The 24,186-nt window shown below is 40.7% G+C and overlaps 1 protein-coding gene across 3 annotated transcripts in view; it reads left to right on the top strand.

Moving 5' to 3' along the window:
• The first annotated feature begins 738 nt into the window (after nucleotides 1-738).
• Nucleotides 739-24,186, top strand: part of TEC (tec protein tyrosine kinase) — a 130,821-nt gene continuing 107,373 nt past the window's right edge. For 2 of the 3 annotated variants that reach the window (XM_039845148.1, XM_039845147.1), the window contains exon 1: nucleotides 739-859. In XM_039845148.1, the coding sequence (XP_039701082.1) occupies nucleotides 758-859 (102 nt within the window). In that variant the 5' untranslated portion in view covers nucleotides 739-757. The remainder of the gene's footprint in view (nucleotides 860-24,186) is intronic. The other variant, XM_039845149.1, reaches the window with a different exon arrangement.

Below are 24,186 nucleotides of genomic sequence, written 5' to 3'. Positions count from 1 at the left end.
AGACACTCAAATTTTGGAGAGTCAAGATAGCAGTGGTTTATGGCGCAGACTCCAGAGGAAGACTACCTGGATTGGAAACCCAGCTTTTCAAGTTACTAGTTGGGTGACATTAGGTAGGTTATTTAACTTCTCTATGCCTCACTTTCACCACATATAAAAAGGAGGGATTCTGTGAACATATATTTTATAGAATGGTAATACATATAAAGTACCTACACAGTGCTTTGCAGATTGTAAGTCTTATATAAATGCTGATTTATACTCTTCAGTGAGTTTGAATGACGTATTAATAGATTAATATGAGAGTACATGTGACCTTTAGGTATGACAGTGAAAAGACTTTTTTGATAAAACTCGTTGCTTCGCTCCACTGCACTGTCAATCGCCTGGCCCCCCACCACTTAGCGGAAGAGGAGGTGCGGTCCCCAATTCCGACAGAGTCCCATGTCACCTGCAGGTGGCACTGCTCAGAGTTCTCCCAGGCCAGGCAAGTCCGAGCCCTCGCGGGGAGGTTCTCCCGGCGCAGTTAGCCGGGCCTAGGAGGCCCAGAGTGGCCTCCGGGAACACAAAGGACGCTCTTGCGACTTCCCCGGAACTCCGGCTCAGCTGCGGGAGCCGGGACGCGTCTCTGACCCACTCAGGCCTCTTGTCTCAAAGTTGTGACAGGGTACTGGGAACCGGTCGCCTCCAGCCTTCGTGAGCGAAGGCGGAGCGATCCGGGGACGGGGCGGAGCCATAGGGGGACAGGGCGGGCGGGATGATCGTGGGCGGGGCTGGCCGGCGCCGAGTTCTGGACTCAGCGGCGCGGTTCGGAGTTTGCATTTTCTCCCGCTCCGCGCAGCCGGCGCGCTCCAGCCAGGTAAGGGAACCGTGGGCAGACAGGGGCACCCCGGGGACTGCGGGACTTCAGGCGCGGAAGGGTCCGGACAGGAATGTGCGCGGTGAGAGCTGGCTTCCACCTGCTTAGAGACTGACCAGAGACTGACCCTCGTGGAACGAGGAAGGATTTTTCTCCCTTCTGCGCTGCGATGAGCGCGGCGCGCTACGCCAGTGAGGGACCGCGGCCCCTCCTCCGGTCCGGGAAGAAGGGACAGGTGCGCGTCCCGGCGTGGCGGTGCGGTTCGGGCGGCCGCCGCTTCTCTCTCTGCCTCCCGGGCTCCGGAGCTGGCCTCTCGGAGGCGCATCCGCCACTTTTCCCCTTGGGTCTCGGGGCCAAGGCCGCTCCTCGGCAAGTTCAGCATTGGGTTCACTTTCCAGCTGCGCGGGAGGGTAGGTAGATTCCTCCTGTCTACTTGGGCAACAGCGCTGGCTTGATTGAAAGTTGGCAGAATCCACGCAGACATTCCACAGTTGCACGTGTCTGAGTGCCTCACTCCACCAACCTCACTTTTTTTTTTTTTTTTTAAATTGGGAAATTGTACTTGAATCTTGGAAACGGATTCGGTGAATTCATGTATCAGAACAACTAGGGCTTTGACTCAGGAGTGTGCACTTTTTCTCGGACCCTAAATTAAGTTTGGAAATAGTTTCATCTACTGCATTTGGTTGGAAACTGGCATGTTCGATTAGAAGAGTTGATCTCAATGTTAACTTGGAACAACAGGAAGGCTGGTGGCTAAGTGGGTTTGAAGGTTCCAAACTAGCTATGGTTTGAGCATATAACCTATATTTTTCCAGCGAGTGCCCATTTTTCCTCTTAGGAAATGCTGAGAATTTACTCTTTTCCAGAAGATTTTTCCTTAAAGATCTGGGGAGGAAAAAACAACCCCTTAAACCAGTGGGTTGCCCAAATAAGTTTAGGATTTAACAGATTAATTTGTGACACTAGTAGCCTCCTTAGTCGGCAAGAATCACATGTAGTATGGAATGTTATGATTTATATGGAGAAAAGAAAAGTGTGTAATTTTCTCATGTATTTGAAGGTATTTTTTAGTTTAGTTACATTTTCAGTGTCTAGGAAAGACCTATACATTTCATATGCTCCAGTTAATCTGACCAATATTAACTACTCTTGCCAACTCATGATGCTTACTGCAGTATGCTAACGATCTTGACTCTTACAAGGATATGTACATTTCGACTTGTGGAATTGTATAGCGCAAGTGTTGTAAACACATGCAAATCAGTGTTGTGCTCTAGTTGGCAATACCTTTGTCCCAGATATGTCCTTGAACTAAAATTTTCACATCTTGTCAAATAGGAAAAAGTATAGAATACTAATGTGTATTCTGTATCAAGATCAAGATAGTCATTATGTTTTCTCAGCAGCTAGTTCTACTCAGGGGTAGGGGTTATGCTTTATCACAGCATGGTAAAACTCAGAGAGCAGTGACTTTAGCTCCCTGAAGTTGGCCTGTGACAATGAGGGCTTGTGAGCAGTTTCTGGTCACTTTTACGCTTGGGGAAGAATCGTTGGTCTCCCTGCCTTCCTCTGGGCATCCAGAGTGCTGGGAGTCTGGGCCTGGGCCTCCAAACACACCTCTGCCTACAGGTTCCTCCAGGTTGACCCAGTTGGTGCCTCCCCTCCACACCCCAGCTCTTCCAGTTTCTTGGCTTTCACCCCACTCCACCCCTCCCAGGATTCTCACCCCTAGGGAGAGTCACCTTATTGTTCAGGGCAGGGGGACTTGGTTCACACAGTTGAACAGGCGTTTTCACCCTCAGCCTGGAGCTGGGTTCCCAGTAGATGTTCAGTAAATGTCTATTGATGACAGTGTCACTTGTTTCAGGTAACTTACTATGCCCTCCTCTTATCCAGTCTACACAGGCAAAGTGAGTAACTCAAGTTGAACCCAAATGAACTGCTCTGGAGGCCAGCTGCCTTGGTTGGATTAGGGTCACAAGTTGGACATTCACGTCTGTGAGAAAGGAATGAAATTGGTCCATAGTTACTGGCAACAGTAAAATTACCCTGCACCATATGATTATGCTATGAGAACAGCTTTGTTGGAAGGAACCCCAGAGGAGAGGGGCTTAGTTGTTGCCTTCATCTCCAAACTTGCCTCAACCTGAGCTTGCCTTTTTGTTTCTGCCCTAGTTCAACAAGTCCTTCCATTGACTAGATTGTAACTTTAACTTTACCACCATGTTTGACTGCTCAGAACTCAGAGCTCAGCTACTGTGGTCTAGATGTGGAAAATTACATTTTCTTTGGTTTAGAGGAAACAAGGATGGAATTTTCCCAAACAAATAGTTATTAGGGAAACAAAGAAAAAGCAAATAAAAGTAAGATGTGTGGGCATAGAAACGAATGTGTCTTTTGTTTTGTTCTGTTTTTTAGTTTTAAACTTTTATCCTAGTTATATTTCTCTCTCTTTAGAAACAACCACTTTTAAGTCTTTGAGCTGGTTATTTTGGTATTTATTGTGTCGTTGGTATTTGAGTTTTTCAGTTTGGAGCATTATCTGTTTGTTGACTTCCCATAACGCAAGTCATGGAGATGACTGGAAGATGATGTGGAAGACAGTGACTTGGCTCTCTTTTTACCTCTAACCCTCAACACAACCACAGCTTCCTTATTCTCCCATTTTCACAATAGTTAAATAGTAATTCAATATTCATAGCTAAGCCAAGCACAACTTTTTGTTTTCTATGGAGTTAATAATTGCTTTGTTTGTTCATATGCTTAGTTTTTTTTTTTTTTTAATGTACTCATCATTAATTCAACCCAAAACTCTTGGCCAGTTTTCTAAATCTCTCCTCAGATGCATCAGGTATTCTGTCAACTTCATTTTCTGGAAGAAGCCATCCCCAAGCCTCCTGGCTGACTCTAAGCTAGACTGGTTGCCCTCTAGTCATGGGGCATAGTTGTCACCTCAAGGACCTCCCTTTGTCATTATCCTGGGGATCCTCATCATTTCTCTTCTGTTTTGAGACAATGAATGCCTGAAAATATCTATTTTCCATTTACAGTTGATAGTTTGGCTGAGCATAGAATTGTAGTATGGAAATTTTGGAGGCATTTTTCCATTGCCTTCCAGCTTGTGGTGTTGCCATTGAAAAATTCAGAACTGTTCTGATTCCTCAATTTTTGTTTATCACCTGGGTACAGGTTACAAACCTACTGAGTTCTATCTGGGGTTTATAGAATTTTCTCTTGGCCTTCATAATCCTGAATTTCATGGTGCCAGGCTTTGGTATGGGTCTGCTTTCATCCCTTGTGCTGGGCTCTTTGAATCTGGAAACTGACATACTTGAGTTTGGGAGATTTTCTTGATTTATCTTAGTAAGTTCCTCCTCTCTGTTATCTGTGATGTCTCTTTTGGAAGCACTTATCATTTAGATCTAAGATATTTTAGTCTGGGCTCCTACTTTTCTTACCTTTTCTTTCATAATATCTATCTCTATTTCTTGGTTCTACTTTTAGGGAGAGTTTCTCAATTTTATCATCTACTACTTGACTGAGTTTTTTATGAGTATAATCATATTTTTAATATTTTAACTTAAAAGCTCTTTTTGTTCTCTGATATTTACATATATATTTATTTGTGTGCGGTGTATCTAGTTCTTTCTTGCTTTTGTTTTCAGTGTCTTCCGTTATCTCTCTGAGGAGTTTATTTTTTTTGAAAGCGTTTCCCTTCCCGCACAGACTCAGTTTCCCCAAGTTCCTTTCATCTGTTTATTTTTTTAGTTCTCTCCTTCACGTCAGAGACTTTCCTTGTGTTTCTAATACCCTTGGTTGTCTGCTCACATTTGAGTGGGGGATAAAAAGGCTGAAGATGTGCATGGGCTTGTAGACTGGGAACTTCACTGTAGGGTGATCTGGCTGGGTCTGTTATTTGGGGAACCGCTGATGTCCTTCTGTCTTGGGCTGATGAGAGTCCTCAGAAAAGGCTCTTCCAGTCTTTTTCCTGGACTGTGGGGGAGAGCCTGGCTGCCAGCGATTTAGGAAGTAGGTGGAAGAGAGGGCTGGAAGTCTCAGCATCTGCATGTTCATATAACCCCTCCACGGTGTTTCGGGAAAACACTTGAGCTGCGCATCATGTACCCCAATCCAGAGACCCTTTCTTTTTTTACCCTCTCTGGGGAAGGAGGTGGGGAAGAAATTTCAGTTGTTTTTGCTGGAGTAGGGAGGGGACAGTCACTTTAACTGCTCAGCAGAGCTGAAGGGATCTGTGAGATCCAACTGCTTTTTAAAGAGGTTTTCAATCTTCTTTATTTTAGTTCACCCTTCACCCCATAGAGGGTCCAATTGCCTTTAAATATTTAGCATTTTGGAGATTCTGTGGTATAAATCACGTTGTTTCTCGGCTTCCCTTCACTCCACCAAAATGTTTTAACTTTTGTCTCTTCTCTCATTCTCCCCATCTCTATAGGTTTTTACAGTAAAGAAAAAATATCCCTTTATTGTTATTTTATTGGGCTTTCATGAGGGAGAGAAAGTAAAAGGTTTGTTCAATCTGCCATTGGTGTCTGGAATATAGATTTATTAACCACCCTCTACTGAAAGACCAGCGTGGGTCAGCCATGGCACTGTGCTGCCTGCCATTTTCCCTGCCTTTACCAATTATAACTATTTTCTGTCGAGTCTGGGCATATTCTCTCATCAAGCCCAGTTTGGACCTCAGATTCCTTCTGATACTACTCTGAGCAACCACTACCAATTGATCACAATTGTCATAGAAAAACTTCTTTCTATCCCTAGCTTGAGTATAGCTTACTGGTCATAGAGCCCTTCTTCCTATTTCTCAAATTCACTTTGTCTAGGAGGACTCATTTTGTCTCCTTGGACTCTGACAGTCTTACATTTCAGTGAAGCTCAGCCTCTGTAAGTCTAGAAGGTGGGCTTGATGTCATTGGTGGCCATGTGGCCCTAATGGAAGTTATTATTTCCTTCTGGAGGCTAGCTTATCACACAACTGCCTTACCACACAACTGCCTTACCACCAGCAGTGTGCTCTCTTCCCATTTTGAAGCTATTGCTCTTCTTGGAATGTGCACCAAGTTCTTGTTTCTGGCTGGGCTGAGCAGAGGTGACTGACCTACCCTGCCCCTTGTGGATCCTCACAGCTTTCCCAACCCTGTTTTACCAGTCAAGTCATTCCTCAATGCACTGTGACTTTCCAGCATTCTCCCAGTAGCTTGACAACATCAACATGGCATATGTACACACAGAGGAATGATGACGAGTCAGCTTCCACTGAAGTAAGAAGAACATTGTTCCCAAACCACCTATCTTTGCAGAAAAGGCAAAACTCTCTACTCCTGTGATAGTGGCTCTGCACCGGGAGTACAGAAAACACTAATGCTGGCCGTTGTTACAGTGCAGCAGGTGCAGTCGTGACGTGCTCTCTGGAGGATGATAGTGAAGGATAAGATGTTTAGAAAACACTCAGTCGGAACCCACTAGGCACCATTATGAGTGAAAGCTTGGCCAGTGTGAATACCTGCAGTGCTCCTTCTTCCCTCTGTGCTTGCACAGGCATCCTTCCTTTTGCTAAATAAAAACTCTGAAGCCATTGTAACCTCTTTCTATGCAGTATAGTTTTCTCTAATGTGCAAAATGCTTCACATAAGTTCTTTTTGTCTTCTCAGCTGGATTATAAACTCTCCTAGGGAGGAACACCGTGCTTAACATATACTTGATCAATATACCGAATTAATTTTCCAGGTAATTGTGGACACTTTGCAGTTAAGAAAAAAAAAAAAAAGATATTTGGTTACAATTATCCAAGTTGTATCCAGCAGCCTAAATGCTTTAAATTCTTGATTAGACTTTTACTTCACTTTGGCTCTATAGACTGGGAGCATAGAGCATTCAATTTAAGTTTTCCCAAGTATAATGTTTCTCATGTTATTTAGAAATATTCTTCACTGAAAACATTCTTGAAAGGACAACATTTGTTGTTGTTGTTGTTGTTGTTGTTATTATTATCATTATCATTATATTTCCCACCCATATATTTCTTCTGAGCATAGTGTGGCTAAGAAGAGTGGCTTTTGAAGGGGAGAGGTAAGTATGTACTAATTAGGTTGTTTAGTCTGGTGAGTTTTATGTTTCTAAAGGAGGAATGTCTCTTTGGATTTCAGATATCTATCTATCTACCTACCTACCTACCTACCTACCTACCTACCTACCTACTGGTAATGTAGAACATTCTGTCAAATATCCTACTCCCTTTTCTTTAAATTTTGTGAAGATCTACCTTGATTTAACCGGAAAAAACTTTTAACTTCTTCTCTTTATCCTGAATAGAGTTCCAACAATGTCTCTCTGTTACTATTTCCTCAGAAACTCCCAAGTACCCATGTATCCTCCAATATTATGTTTCAACCACAGCTTGTGGGACCTTCACATGATTGCCCTGAAAATGTGGCTTTTTTTCCCCCTAAAAAGGTGTGATTTCAAGGTTTGTTTTTCTGCAAATATAATTTAAACATGCAGTAAAGTTAGCTTTTACCATTGGTGGTGTTTTGTTTCATAGAAGGCATTTGGCTTTCTTTTTTGTTCCATTGCTTTGAGCGATAAAAATGCTTGATCCTTTAACCATGCAGAGAAACAAATACAATTTAACTGAGTTATAAATGCTATTAGATATGTAAATTTAGGTATGAATGCTTTTAAAACGTTTTTAAGGATTGTCAACTGGATAAAATGTCACATATTTCAACCAGTTCTAGAAGCATTGCATTAAAGAATTCTTGTTCATAGGTTCTAGAGTTGTAGCTGAAAGAGGTTTCTGTGCTCAGAGCTGGTGACACATCCTCCTACCTTCCCCAGACCAAGGATAGATCTCTAGATACCACTGAGATTATGCAATTCTCAGTTTGATCTTTGGACTTGCCCTGCCATCATTAAAAAAACTTATCATTTTTATAGAGTTTTATATAGTCATCGTTAAAAAATGTAAACAATATGGAAGCTTGCAAAGAAGAAATTAAAAATGAACAAAACCATTCCAGAGAGAATCTTGGTGAATCCTCTCAGCCATCTCTTCATCATTTGACTTTTCAAAAATCTTTATCAACTTTCTAGAAAATAATTAACATAAGGAGTATGTGTACAACTGTTTATGTAGATCCACATTCTATAATATTTATATATATGCCATTATTTATGAAGTTATAATTAGTTCAGGCATGATGTTCTTTGGATAACATTTCATATAGGCATTTTCTTGTAGGAATAATTATCATTTTTAATAGCTAGGTGATAGAATGTCACGTTAATATACAATGGTATTTTGAACCACTCTCTAATTGTTGGACATTTGAGGTTGTTTCTCGCTCCCCTCCCTCCCCCCTTTTTAGTAAATAATGTTGTATACTTTTTTTTACCCTTTTTGGAGATTATTTCCTTGGGATATATTTCTCAAATACCACTCTGGGTTTAAGGATTTCTAACTTCTGTTGATTATTGTCAGAAGGACTCAAAATAACAGTTTGAAAAAGCTCACTAGCTACATAAAGTTATATAAAATTTCCATTATCTTCTTTTTTTGACTTTCTGGGTCAACAGTATCTCCTTTGTGTGAAGATAGAAGGTTTAGCTGGAGCTATGGAGGCCATGCTTCATACTCAGTTGTCGGTCAGATAGTAAAGCCAGGATAACCTGACAGGTCCATTTGCAGAGGCTGTGTTCTTACTGATCACGTCTATAGCCTCATTTCATTTAGTTGGATGTCTGGTAGGAAAATGTCCAGGGATCAGTAACAAAAGGTGGAAAGGTTGTTGTGTTGTCTATGAAACTACATTTGACCTCAGTACCTGGTCTAGGGTTCATGAACTTTCCCGTAAGCTGGGGTGAGGGCATTCTAGTTCTGTAGGGAACTCCAATCCTCCCACCCATTTCCCCATTCCTGGACTGCATGATGAAGAGGGAGGGGCAGGGCAACCAGCAACATTAGGAAATTTTGCATTAATGTTGTTTTTTGATAAAGAATTAGAGCAGAGTGAATTCCTATTCAGATTTTCCCCTTGACATCTTTCTGTCTAATGTTTGGAGCCTGAGCTAGATTTCTGTCATTTATTAACTTGTGTTATATTCCTGTGCCTCAGGTTTTCCATCTATTAAAGCATAATGACACATAATTAACAGTTCACTTCAGAAAGATTCATGGCCTAATGCTTATAAAAGACTTTGAGCTTTTTTCAGAGTGTTTTATACACATTCATGAATAACATGAATAATGAGATGGCTTGCTCTATTTGGCAAAGGCAAATTTGTATTACGCCCATTTTATAGATGAGGAAAGGGAATCTTATAGAAGATAATGGCTTGCTGAGAATCAGAGGGTACATGTACTGTAGTATCTATAGAATTTTTTCTGGACTTTATGTAACAAGTAGAATTGAAAATAAATTATTGAGTACATATGTGTTGGGAAAGTGGATTTAATAGTTTTTAAGCAAATGTAAACTTTTGAGGGGAAGGCTACTTCTTTGTCGGGGGAATCGTGTTTGGCAAATTCACTCATGAGTTTTTAAAGCATATTAAATAATTATGGAAGCTAGGAATAAACTATGATTTTCAAAGTGATTTTGAGAAGACTCCACACAAAGGCTATTAAATAAATCGAGTTGGAAGGTTGGGAAAAGTGTTTTTACAAATCAGTCATAGGAAGATAGGACAAAGATATAACAAAAGTTAAGCATAGATGTACATTTCTCGGGATATAAATGTGAGTAAACTATCCTAATTATTATTTAAAAAAATAAACAATATGACAGAGAGAGTACACAGTGTAAATTCCAAGTTCACAGTCAACATGAACCTGTTGGGACACCAAAGAGCCAAACTGCTAGTCTCAAGTCTGCGCAAAATGGCGGGGAAGTGTTAAAGAAGGCATTTAGGTAAGAAGAATCCATCCGTATATTCAGATGGACATTCCAGTGTTCTACTGAAGAAAAAGATTCAGATATTATTATAAGCGCTTAATAAAAGATGCTCACTAAATGTATGATTTGGAACAAAAAAAGCTAACTGAATCTTAGCCATCATTACAAATAACTCAGAAATACTATCTTACCCATTTTCATGATGCTTCAGCATCTAAGATAGTTTCGTCAGTGTACCTAAAAGATATAATGGACTTAAAGAAAAGCAAGCATATTTATCAGCCAATGCTTCGGTCTAGAAAGATAAAGGCTGAGGAGACATGTGGGTAGGATGCACCTTCTTCTACCATGGCAAGCTAAGGGCAGTGATACAGGGAGGCCATTCATTTGCACAGTCATTATTCCCACTGCCTGTGGTTGAAAGTAATGAAACAACTTCAGTCAGCCCTCCTCCCCCTCATGTAATGTCACAAAGCCATAGTCACTCTTCATAGTAGTTTACCTTGGAGCCATATGTCTTATTCATAATTGTATCCTGGCACACAGATGTTTAACACATTGATCGATTTAAATTGTTATCTCGGTGTTCACTCAGGCCCCTGTATTGTGTACTCATTTGCCCTTAATGAACTTGACCCCGGGCTGATTTATCTAAGTGCTGACATGGCTCTCTTACACCGAGTCACAGCTCACCCTTCATGTGGTACCCTTGTTCTAAAGAAAAATAGTCGTTGTGATTACTAATTATAGCTACCATTTATTGATCATTTTGTGTCAGGCATTGTGCTTAGCAATTTATGTGCATTATTTCATTCAATCTTTCCAAACGTCTCTAGGAGATGTACTATTATTGCCATTTTACAAGGAGGAAACTGAGGCACTGAGAAATTAAATAATTTATCTGAGGTCACACAGCTAGTTAGTGTCAAAGTTTGAAATTTAAAACCAGTTCTGTCTGACTTCAAAGCCCTTCTGTACTTTAATAGCAGGACTAGGCTTCTCTTTTGATATCTGGAACCTGACTGACAAGTGATCACACTGTAGTGGACTTATTATTTGTTTGCCCGGACTTCCTTCCTTTGGGGAACTTTTCCGTCCCCAGTTCATAGAGTTTGGGTGGGGTACACACTAACCCCAGGGGTGGTCATGTGATTCAGCTCTGGCCAATTTGAGAAGTGCTCCATGTGACTAAGTGATTGGTTCCAAAGTTAGCACATGTCCCAGGCTCACTCAGTCAGGATCCTGTCCTGCTCCAGTTTAGGAAAGGAGGCATTCTTTTCCTCTGGGATATTTTTGCTGCTAGGGTGTTGTAACATGAAGATTCTGGTGCCCATCTTTCCCAGCTACATGGAGGAAGCAGTTTAAAGTAGGAGAGAATGAATGAGGCCTGCGTAAGTGGTGAAAGCACAAGATTTAGGTGTACCTGAAGCCTTTCGGAACTTCTCAGTTATGTGAACAAATGCATTCCTTCTGTTGTTGTTGTCTGTTTTAATCTAGTTATTTGCAATGGAAAGAGCCTAATATACAGACTTTTCAGAAAATGGCTATTTTTGTCTTGAATTCCCCATTGCCATTCTCTGTCTACCTTTGGATGAGCCCACTCCTTGAACCCACTCCTTGGTTCCTGCTGTTGCCTTCAATGTGCCTGGAGGCGTTGTTCAGCTTGCTTCTTCTCTTTTAGGTCGGTGAGCCCTGCCCTAGTGAAAGGAAATACCACACCCAGCCCCTCCTTACTGCTCCCTCCACCCTTACCCCTCCATGGCACAACCCACACATAAAGATAAGGATTGTGCCATGAGCATTAGAGAAATCTGTTCTTCATAGATGTTAGAAAAATTACTCATCAACTGACTTTTACATGCTGATCAAAAAATATTGAATGCCTAACTCATCTGGCCTCTGACCCCATCTGGGATCATGGCCAGCTTTGGTCAAAGCTTTGCTTCTTATCCCCAGTTTCCTTGGCTCCCAGTCTTTCTGATCAACTATCTTATGTACTCTCAATTTCCCTGTGATTCTAAACTTCCATCCTTCTGCTGGCTTCCTTCCAAATCTTTCCAAGGGCCCTTTGAAGGCATTGTTTCCTTGTGAATCAACCCTCCCACATGCCCAGCCTTTTCACAGAATGAGAAAATTCCCTTCTCTGTAGCTCTGTCTGCTGTGGCCTTCTCCGGGCTTCCCTTTGCTACTTGCAGGTCATGAAAAACCCCTTCTTTAGCATTCAAGCCATTCATGCAAATACTCCCCTGGTCTTTCCTTTTGCCACCACCCTCTTGGTCATTGTCCTTGATGGACTCACCTGGTTCTGTGTCTTCTCTCCCAATTCTGTCATCTCTGCATTCATATATACAACTAACTTTATATGTCTGGGGAGTAGTTAATTGTGGTGCGAGCGGAAAGTAAGGGAGACTTCATAAAGAGATTACCTGTGATCTGAACCTTAAAAAATGAATAGGATTTCAACTGGTGTTTTTCCGGGCAGAGATAACAACTCAAACAAAGGCATAGAGATATGAAAATGTCCATGTGTTTACTTGCCTAAGCACTTAGAAATAAGTGGTAGGAAGGAAAGAGGGAACCCCGATGGCATTTGACATGATTATATTTACTTAAAATTAAGGTATGACCCTAAGGAGGGTCTAATGTGGAGACGGCAAAAGAAGGAACAGCTTTTATTATAAAAGGGAGAAGTACTTTGAAAAGTACTTCAGAGGTGGGCCGATATTGTGCATGACAAGATTGAAACTTTGTTGGGTTGATTGTAAAAGGAGAAAGGGAGTAATTAAAGCAGTTTAAGAAAGTTCATAAGACTAGGGATGTAGAGAGAAAGGATAGTGGAAGAAGAGGTGGAAGGATTTGCAGAGCAGACTAATTAGAGCAGGGAGCAAAGTGGAGAAACCAGGCAAGACACTTGCTTAGGAGATAGGAGAGATTGTGGCCCTGCCTGGTGACAGATGATTTGAAGATGTAGGATGCTGGGAGAAAACAGCTGCATATTAGATATGAATCAAATTAGTTGGCTTTTTAATTACCTTGTGTATAAAGAATAAGGTAACTTTATTTTATGATGGTAAAAACGACTTAAATTATACAAGCTTAAGATGTTTCTCAAACTATTTTATAGAATATTACAATTCCGGGAGATGTTAATAAGGTTAAAGGGAAATATAAAGAGTTCTATGATCAAATAAGATTGGGAAATGCTGCAGTCTGTGTGATTCACAACGTCTGTTCACGTATTAAAGGCTCTGAGAAATGCACATGAGAAACCAGCTTTACCTTGTTTAACTGAGCTTTTTCCGAATGTATTTTTTCATTTGTTCAGCAAGCATGTGGTAAGCACATACTGTGATAGTATGTTTTTGGCACTATGCTGGCCACTGGTCCTATAGCAGAGAATAAAATTAGCTAATGTCTCTGCCTTTATGAGATTGTAGTTTGGTATAATCTGACAGGTTCTGAGAAGCACAGTTTGGGAAGCCTTGAGTTAAGATGTTTCCATATTCCTGTTTGTGCTCTAGAATGGAATGCAGTGATTTGCCTGCCTGTTGCTCTGCCTCTGTGTCTCTATGTTACACCAATCCCTCTCCTGCTTCGCAGAATGTTTTCTTTACCTCCTGCCTTGGGCATAGAAAGAGCTAATGATGACAAAATAACTTTTAGGTCCGAGAAGTTGGTGACTTGCCCAAGGTCACCCAGCTAATTAGTGGTAGTACCCCAGCTCATCTGGCTCTAGGTCCTATACTCATTCCATTCTTGGTGAGAAAGGACAATTTGAAATGCCTGAAAATTGAAAAAAAAAATATAGGTAGACTCAACAGCTTGAGCAAGATACTACGGATTATGCCAATTTAATCAATAATAGCAGGTTTGACTTAGGTGTTACCAGCACCATCATCATCATCATTGCCATCATTAATGATAAGTAATTATCATGATCTATGCTAAGCACTTTATATATTTTCTTATTTAATTTTTACAACAGCTCTGTGAGGTAGTCATTATTACCCCCATCTTATAGATGAGGAGGCAAGCTCAGAGAGGTGAGTAGCATGTCTGTGTTTACACAGCTAGAAAGTCTCAGAGCCAAGCTTCTGTTCTAGGCTGTTTTCAGAGTTGAAACTCTTAACTTCATTTTATAATAGCAATATTTACTTAGCTTCTAGACTTTCCTCTCAAATCAGTCTGTCTTTTCTCCCTTGCCATTTCAACTTGCCTGGCTCCTTCTCCTTTGTAAAAGCCTGATCTTAGAAAGAATCCGATCATTCATTTAGTCCATAAGTCAGATATCACTCATCAAATATTTAATGAGTACCTACTATATGAAGAACTTATTTTAGGAGCTGAGGATTCAGGCGCGAATACACAGACTAGGTTCCTGCTCGGTTGGAAATTAGAATCAATTGGAGAGAGCACACAATAAAAAAATCAAGAAAAATGTCACGTAATGCTAAGATGCAATGAATTAAAATAGGGCTCTAAGAGTGACTGGTTGTCTGCTTTAGATTGGGTAGCTAATAGAGGGCTTTTTGCGAAAGTGACATTTAAGCTGAAATTTGAGTTATAAGAAACTGTTGGCTAGATAGAGAGCTAAAGAGACCAGATGGAATAATGATTTTCTAGGCAGAGAGAACATCATGTTCAATGACTCCTCCATGCCATGCATTTGCTGTTTGAAGAACAGAAAAAAGGCTGGTGTGGTTGAATTACAGTGGGCCGGGGAAGAGTGGTATTAGATGTGGTTGGACAAATAGGTGGTATGCTAGGTTAAGGAAATTGGGTTTTCATCCAAGTGCAGGGAAGCCATTGGAGGTTTAAGGAGGACTGAAGACATGAACTCATGTCTGATCTGGGCCAGGCTCAGCTAATCCTGACTAGTCTCGCCCATGTGTCTGTAATCAACTGTGGGTCAGGTAGGCAGCTCTGTGACGTTGCTTGGATGCTCTAATGTGTTTGGGAGGGACAGCTGGCTGTCCACTGTCTAGAGATGGCTGGGACAACTCTGCTCTCCTTTGTGTTTATGTTACATCTCTGTAGTAGGCTAACCTGGGCTTATTTTCAGGCTGTCCCAGTCATATTCTTATGGTGATCACAAAGAAGCAAGAGAGGAAGTAGAAACAAGCAAGCATATTTTACATCCTTAGCTTGTGTCAAGTTTGCTACTGTCCCATTGGTCAAATCAAGTTACACGTGGAAGGGCATTGCCAAAGGGCAGGAACACAGAGAGGTGTGAAAAGATACAGGGAGGTAGGAAAAATTAGAGCCATTAGTGAAATCTATCTATTGCAATAATGAGAGAAGAGTGAAGTCGAGATTTGGATATTCGGGTTTAGAATATTTTGGAGGTATAGTCCAAAGAATATGCTGATGGATTAGATTTGAAGTATGAGAGAGAGGAATGAATCAAAGACAGCTCTTAGATCATTGGCTGAGCAGCTGGGGAGATAATGAAGCCATTTACCCAGATGGCAAAGACTAGGTAAAGAGCAAGTTTTTTTTTTTTTGAGAATATCCTGAGTTCTGTTTTTGTCATGTTATGTTTGAGATACCTGTTAGATATTCAAATAAAGACGTCAGGTTTGCAATTGGATATATAAATCCGAGGTGCTTGGGAACAGGGCTGAAGATGTAGATTTCCGAGTTATCAACATATAGGTGGTATTTCAAGCCATGGAAGTGCATGAGGCCACCCCTGAGAAAAAAGTATAGATGAAGACGTGAAGCAGGCACAGGATACACACCGGTGTTTAGAAGTAAAGCATAAAAGTGGAAGCCAGCAAAGGAGACTGAGACAGGGCACTTCTAAGACTGGAGAAAAATCTAGGAAACTTTGGTGTCTCAGGGAACCAGGAGAAACTAAGCAGTTCAAGGAGAGGATAGTAAGCTGTGGTAAACACTGCTGGGAGGTCAGGTAAGGTAAGAACTGAGAAGTGACTATTGGGTTTGGCAACAAGGAGATCCTTGGTGACCTCGACAAATGCAGTCTTGGCGGAATGATGGAGATAGAACCTCAGCTAGAGTGGCCGAAGGAATGAGAGGTAGAGATAGCAACCCTAATTCCATTTCTCAAGAACTTGTGCTATAAAGAGACTAAGAAGTGATGGGATAGTTGGAGGCGAATATGGGTCAAGGGAATGGTTTATGTTTGGAAACATAAGTGATACTTAACATAAGTGTGTCAAAGGGGAAGATCCAGTAGAGAGGGATCATGTGCATTGAAGAGACGGGGAAACTGCAGGCCAGAAATATTTGGAGTGGCAAGAAAGGATGGGACTGAGAATTTAGAATAAACTTTAGTGTGTTTGTTACCTATTTCAGAGGTATTTGCATTCTATATTTTATTTCTAATTTTGGAACGAAAGTGTATATCCACTGTTAGAACCGTTTTAGCCATTATGTATGGGTAGGGACATATATGAGTTCTGTTGTCAGACTGGCAGGTTGAGGCCTCTGTATTAGGCTCACTCAGCTACTGTTGTGGAGAAGAGACTTTGGAATTATCCTGCTCCATAGGTGGTGCTCGGTGTTTCTTATGATGATAGTGAAACTGGTAAATTCAGTTTCTTAGATTTTGTTATGGGTAGCAAGTTGAGCAGGTCCTGAGCAGAACTAAGAAGGAAATGTCAATTAATGTGCCACTTCCTCATCCAGGTCTTATACCAGTATGACTTGATGTTTTGATCAACATAAAGATACAGTTGCCTCCAGCAATGCAGGTATAACCATTTTTGCACAGACTAGCAGAAATTAGGGTGATTGGTATGTAGTTCTGTGGATCCTAGACATGGCACATATTCTAGAATTCCAGCTGAGTCATAGGAGTTTTGCTTTTTAATCCAGTGTAACTTCCACTTTAAATAGTAATACAGAGCAAATGTATTAAATAAATGGTGGTTTAAAATGTATTTTGTGTAAGTTCAAGTGTACATTTGATGGTATTTAAGCAACTATTTTCATCAGTCTTCCTGGGGTACGTGTTCTGTGTGTGTTGGGTGAGAATAGTGTGAAAAAATTCAGTGCCATCTCAGAGTGTCTTAATGGCCTTGAAAGGTTCTCGTTCAGCTGCTTTGAATCTGCTTTGCTATTTCACTTCTTTAAAATATTAGCATTTTTTATGCAACTCACATTGTGCCTTTTAGAGTTTTCTGATCTGGCAGATATAATACTGAAAAGCACACCTGCCAGGGTCTTAATAATTCTTATATATAGCAATCTTATATATACCAATGTTAGCAGAAATATCATGAAGTCAAGAAGTAGGGTTTAAATCAGATAAAGTTGGAATCTCAAAATGTAAATGCTCCGTGTGATACTGTAGATCTTTGGGACTGTTGGTGTTTTCTCTAACATTGGGTCATTCAAGAGGGTACATCTGAAAATACTGGCCGATAGGGAAGGTACATGTTAGCCTTAAAAAAATTTTTACAGCAAATATGTTGTTTATATTATGTTATATTAATATTATATTACATTAGTAACATAATAGTTACATTTCTGTCACATATTTGGGAATAATTCTTAAACTGAATTTCATTCAAGTTTTGCTGAAAGCGAGCTTGAGATAATATTTAACAGATGGAGACTAAGGATCATATTACCTATTTACCTATTTCTGTACTTTATTCCTATTTCTTTAGTTAACAAGAAAGTAATCTATTTAGCTCAGTCCACATAGAAATGTTTTTTATAAGGCTTTATTTACTAAGCTATTATCAAGTGTTAATATAAAAAACAATCAGGCGAGGATTGTTTTTATAATTTTTTCCCAAACTTCTATTGAAGATGTAGCATGTAATATTTTTCATTATCTTTTATGATTTCACAAACTAGTTTCTCCTTAGAATTTAATGATAGGAAAGTTTTTATTTTTTATTTTTATTTTTTTCATAAATTGGTATGTGTCTTAAAAAAATTATTGTTCTGTGAGGCATTATGGTATCCTTTGTTCCCTGGATTTTGAGAAGCTCCAGATTTAATGCACAATTGGAATAAATGTCTCAAGAGTTCTGGTTATCAGTGCATAGCAGAATTATAGCTTATGTGCATTTGACTTAGGGGAATTCGACTCTATGGGTCACAAAGAAAAGAGAGAAAAACAGTTTAATGAGTGTGATTCTATTCACCATTACAAGGGATGAGCATTCCAGAGGATATATGCATTGGGAAATATATTGCTTCCTCAGCTGTCTCAGTTTGCAAAGGTTTTTCCTTGAGCATCTCACTGATCAGTGCTGAGCATCAGTGCTGAATGTGATTTTAGTGATTAAAGTACTTTTTCACACAAACTGTCCTCTAAGTCCAAGCCAACTACTTTATCTAATGTTATTTTTTTTTTCTGTGCTAGGTTGTTTTCAAAAAGGCCTCTATAATTCCCCTCCCTGTATCTACTCCGCCATGAGTAGTCACCTCCCATAAGACGCTGAGCTTGACCATGTGATTTGCTTTGACCAATGAGACAACAACAAAGATAAAGCTTTCAGAGACATGAAATGTGTTGTGTATTGGGGCTTGCTCTCTTATTGCTCTTCTCAAGAACCCTGAAAACTATATGAATAAACCCAAGTTGTTCTGTTGAAGAGCCCACATGGAAGGAAATTGAGATGCCCTGGCTGATAATCTACACGTGTCAGAAATGTGAGTGAGGCCACCCTAGATAGCAGAATTCTAATCTACGGAATCATAAGAAATAATAAATTTTTATTGGTTTTATACTACTAATTATAGAGTTTGTTGTTGTTGTTGTTGTTGTTGTTGTTGTTGCACTCATCAAAAGCTAACTGACATAACTTGCAGTGCTAGTGGATATTTCTGTCAATGCTGTGTTGGATTTATCCAGAGAGAGAGAGTCAGTGTGGCCCATGTCTCCTGTAGAGTATGCAAAGCTAATTTTGACTGTATTCAGGTCTTGCCTTATATGCTGACGTGAGAACCAACCCTCACGTAAGCTTTGGTTCCATTCTCTTATTTTTCTGCCTTTCATTTTCTGATTTCTCTTTTTACTTTAAATTCTCATCTGTATATTTTTTAAACTATATGTTATGCATATAGTTTCTCTTAATTTTCTTTTGTTAAGAATAAATTCAGGTAACAAAAACCTCAACATTTGAACCATTTTGGAAAGTACAGTCCAGTAGTTTTTAGTATGTTTACAAAGTTGTGCAGCCAGCACCACAGAAGATTTCTATCACTCCAAAAAGAAGCCTTATGCCCCCCAATTCTTCCCTCATTCCATTCCAACATTAATCATTTTCTGTCTCTATGGATTTACCTATTCTAGACACTTCATATAAATGGAATCAACACAACATGTGGCCTTTTGTGATTGGCTTCCTTTACTTAGTATAATGTTTTCATAATTCATCCATATTGTGTCACGTATCCGTACTTCATTTCTATTTTATGGTGGAATAACATTCCATTATATAGATATATGTATCCATTCATCAGTTGATGGACATTTGAGTTGCTTCCACTTTTTGGCTAATATGATTAATACCACTGTGAGCATTCATCTACAGGTTTTTGTGTGAATATATGTTTTCAGTTCTTTTGGGTATATACTTAGGAGTTGAAAAGCTGAGTCATATGTTAACTCTATGCTTAACTTTTAAGGAGCTACCAGTTTACATTCCCACCAGCAGTGGATGAAGGTTCTGATTTCTCCACATTCTTGTCAAAACTTCCTATTTTCCAGTTTTTACAAATTATAGCCATCCTAGTGTGTTTGAAGTAGTATCCCACTGTGGTTTTGATTTACATTTTCCTAATAACTAATGATGTTAAGCATCTTTTCATGTGTTTATTGCTAATTTGCGCATCTTCTTTAGAGAAATGTCCATTTAAGTCCATTCGCCCATTTTAAAATCGTACGTGTGGTTTTTTTTTTCTGTTTTTGATTAGTTCGTTCTTTTTATTCCTTAGATTCCCCATATGAGTGAAATCATGTAGTGTTTATCTTTCTCTGTCTGACTTAAATACCTTCTAGGTCCATCAAAGCAATCTTTTCCATCCCCTTCCTTTTCATATGTAGGGGTCTTGTTTTCTTATCCTTTCAGCCACTCTATCTTTTGGTTGGAGCACTTTTCCATTTAAGGTACTTATGAATGTAGTTGTTATTCCTGTTTTTGATACATGTTTTATTCCTGTTTTTGATACATGTTTTTTATTCCTGTTTTTGATACATGTTTTTTCTTCTTAAAGAAGTCCCTCCAACATTTCCTGTAATACTGGCTTAGTGGTGATAAATTCCTTTAGATTATTTTTGTCTGGGAAGCTCTTTATCTGTCCTTCAACGCTAAACGATAGCTTTGCTGGATAAATTGTTCTTGAGTGTAAATCTTGGGTCTTCATCCTGTCGAATATTTTGTGCCAAGCCCTTCTGTCCTGCATAGTCTCTCTTGAGAAATCTGCTGGCAGTCGTATGGGTGTTCCCTTATATGTAATTATTTGTTTTTCTCTTGCTGCTTTTAATAGTCTTTTTTTAAAATTCTCCCCTCCCCCAAATTCCACCCCTGACCTATGGATGCTGCCGTCTCTCCTTAAGAACTGGATCTCTGAAGGTGAGGCATCTCCTCCCACATGCTCACAGCACACACCCGAGGCCTGGCGCACCCTGGGCCTGGCACACCCAGGGGGCCCGGCACACCCAGGGGGCCTGGTGCACCAGGGGCCCAGTGCGCCTAGGCTATAGACTGTGGCTCCACTGGGGTACGAACCCAGGACGTTCTGCGTGTAAAGCAGCCATGCTAACCACTACTCTATGGAACTTCCCTGCTTTTAATATTCTTTTTTTGTATTTAACCTTTGGCATTTAAATTATGATGTCTTGGTGTGGGCCTCTTTGGATCCCTGAATTTTGGAATTCTCTGAGCTTCCTGGGGTTTTATGTCCATTTCCTTCACCAGATTAGGGAAGTTTTCCATCATTGTTTCTTCAAACAGCTGTTCAACATCTTGATTTTCTTCAGTTACGCCAATCAGATGGATATTTGGACCCTTAATAGTGTCCCATATGCTCCTTAAATTATTTTTATAGTCTTGGCATCTTATCTCTTGCCATTCTGATTGAGTGTCCTTGGCTTTCTCATCCTCTAGATAGGGCATTTGATGCTTTTCTTTATTCACTCCGTTTATTCCTTTGTTTATTCCATTTAATACACTTCTCATCTCAGATCATGTGTTCTTCATTTCAGACTGATTCCCTTTTATAATTTCCATTTCCATTTTTGTTTTGTATCTCTTTGTTGATTTTATCTACACTTCCCAAAAGTTCATTGAGCATCTTTATTTATAACCAGTGTTTTGAACTCTGCATCTTTTAGATTGCTTGACTCCATTATATCTGGATCTCTGTTCTGTTCTCTCTTATTGTTTCTGCTTCTTTGTCTTCCAATTTTGGCTGCCTTTCCGTGTCTGTTTCTGTGTACTAAGCAAAGCTCCTAAGTTTCCCGGTCTTACTAGTGTGGATTTGTGAAGTAGGTGTTCAGTGGCACAGTCCCGAGAGGGGTTCAGCTGCAGGCCAAATTTAGCCCAAGCCTCTGCCCCTCCAGGGCCACCTGTTAAGATTCAGCAAGCAATCCACAGATGTTGTGCTTATAGTTGCCTCAAAAGGCCACACCAGAAACCGAGGCCAGCTGCCTCTAGTGTGAGTCTAGGTGCTGCTCAGCAAGGAGCACCTGATTCACTGAGGCTATACCTGGATGTGGCTTGGGTGGGGCCACAATTGGGGGAGGCAGAGTTTCAGGGAATGCTCTGGGTGGAGTGACCTCTGTTATCCAGTTTGATGACATCATGGCTATGGTGGTGCTATGCCTGGTGCACTAGTAGTGGGGAGGGCTCAACAGGGAACAATGGATACTGCAGGCATTTCTGTACAGAGCGAGTCTCGCCTCAGCCCTCACTTTGACAGTGTCTCCTTGTAAGTCCCTGGTGCCCCCTGCATGCCGCCGAATCGGCACTGGCATTCAGAGTGAGCAGGTCTGTCACCGTGAAAATCCACTCGCGGACGTGGCCCGTTTAAGAGGCTTCTGCCACTACCGCAGCTTCCATCTCACTCAGCTAATCGAGACTGGGCAGCCCCGTGTCTTCGCCCCTTCCTACCTTCTGCCATTGCAGGGTGATTTCTTAGATTTCTCCCTAGTTGTATGGCTTGATTCTCTAGATCCCTGGTGATTTTTCCTTGCTGCTGCTCCTTGTTTCCATTACAACTTTGATTTGGTTGCCAGAGGGATGAACAGAGCCTCTATTATCTACACCATTTTTTCTTTTTCTTTTTCTTTTTTTTTATTGCTATTGTAAATATTCTTTATGTATTCTGGATACGATGCCCTTACCACATATATTACTTGCAAATATTTTCTCCCATTCTGTGGGTTGTCTTTTTACTTTTTTGGTAGTGTTCTTTGACATACAAAAGTTTTTAAGTTGACGAAGTCCTATTTATCAATTTTCTTTTGTTGCATACGCTCTTATTGTCATATTTAAGAAACCATTACCTAATCTAAGGTCATGAAAATTTACAGCTACATTTCCTTCTAAGAGGTTTATAATTTTCATTTTTACATTAAGTCTTTGATACATTTTGAGATCATTTTTGCATATGGTGTGATGTTTAGGCCCAAATTCATTCATATCCAGTTATCACAACAATATTCTTTGCTCATTGAATGATATTGACACCCTTGTTAAAAATCAAATGACTATAGATGTATGAGTTTATTTCAGGAATCAATTCTATATCGTTGCTTTATATATCTGTCCTTATGCAGTACCACACTATTTGGATTAGTGTAATATTGTAATAAGTTTGGAAATGTGAGTCCTCCAACTTTATTCTTTTTCTTTTCAAGATTAATTTAGCTATTAAGCATTATAGTATGAATTTTTGGTTCAGATTGTCCATTTATGTTTGTTGTATAACAGATGTCAAAATAAATGATTACATGGATGTCTGAAACTATTCTGTGGACTAATTGGCTCATGAATTGAAAAAATGATGAGTGAAGAAGAAGAAACATTTAGAGGAAGGAAGAAAACTGACAGGGATTAGAGATGAATTAAATGAGAATGGGGTTGTCAAGAATGATATATATCCCAGTAATCTATTGCTATGTAACAAGACCACTGTAAACTTAAAGGCTTGCAACAACAATCACCATTTTATCGCACTTATAGATTCTATAAGTTAAGAATTGGATGGTGTGATATCAACTCTAATTGGAAAATAAAAATAAAAAAAAAGTAGGGGTCAGTATGGTGGGCTAGGTAAAATCAGGATTCGCCTTCTCCCAGGACCGCATTATAATTACAATCAAATTATAAAACAATCAACGTGGAAAACCACCTGAACTCAAGCTCAGTGATCCCCAACCTTTTTGGCACCAGAGACCAGTGCTCCCATGAGAATCTAATGCCTGATGATCTGAGATGGAGCTGAGGCAGTGACGTTAGCTCTGGGGAGTGGCTGCAAATACAGATGAAGCTTCGCTTGCTCGCCCACCACTCCCTTCCTGCTATGTGGCTGGGTTCCTAATGGGCCACGGACCGGTACTGGTCTGTGGCCCGGAGGTTGGGGACCACTCCTCTAGCTGATCATAGCACACACATTTGAGGATATAAATAAAAAGCCACTCTGAGACTTACAGGAGAGGCAAAGACATGAAGTGGGCTGGTTCCGTACCTGTATGTGGTGAATGAGCACTGGAAGGGAGAGCACGGCTGCAGAGGCGCCCTCCTGAAGGAATGAGGGGCCCTAGCACCACACGGGGGCTCCCTGACCCAGGGTTCCAGACCTGGGAAGAGGTGTTCCCACAAAATCTGACTAAAAATCAGGGAGTATTCTGGCCATTTGGGTGAGATGAAAGGAATCTGAAAACCCAGACTTCCATGTCAAAAGGCCAGCGCACAGACTCACTCATCACAGACACTCACCCTTGGTGCTGGCAGAGGGTCAGCAGCTCAGGAGGTGCAAGAGACATACAGAGAAAGACTGAGTTGTGTGGCTCTGGGGCGAGTCCTGGAGGGACAGCCACCATTGTTCTTTTGTCAGGCCCCGCTCCTGGGTAATCTACAGATAGGCACCATCTTGCCTGTGTTGAGCCACCTTCTCCCCCACTCTTTGCTCAGCCAATTCTGAAGCTGCACATTGGCCTGGTGAGATGGGCCTGCTCCACTCTTTGTCTCCCTGGGACCCCCTCCCAACCAACCCACAAATTTCCCATTGCAGGCCCATTACTGGGCAGCCGGCCCCGCCTTGTGCCTTCCCTGGGCCATGCATTCGTCACTGGCAACAACCGTTGGGTTGTGTGGCCTGGGCGCAGCCCGCATATTTGAGAAGAGATTTTTGGTGGCAGGGCACTGGCGTGTCTCTTGGTGGATTGTGAGAGTCTGGGCCTGACACGGAAGGCAACTG

Source organism: Pteropus medius, unplaced genomic scaffold, assembly GCF_902729225.1.
Source record: "Pteropus medius unplaced genomic scaffold, Ma_sr-lr_union100, whole genome shotgun sequence".
Taxonomy (NCBI): Eukaryota; Metazoa; Chordata; class Mammalia; order Chiroptera; family Pteropodidae; genus Pteropus; species Pteropus medius.
Note: the sequence above shows the minus strand (reverse complement) of the source record. Positions and strands in the feature narration are given on the sequence as shown.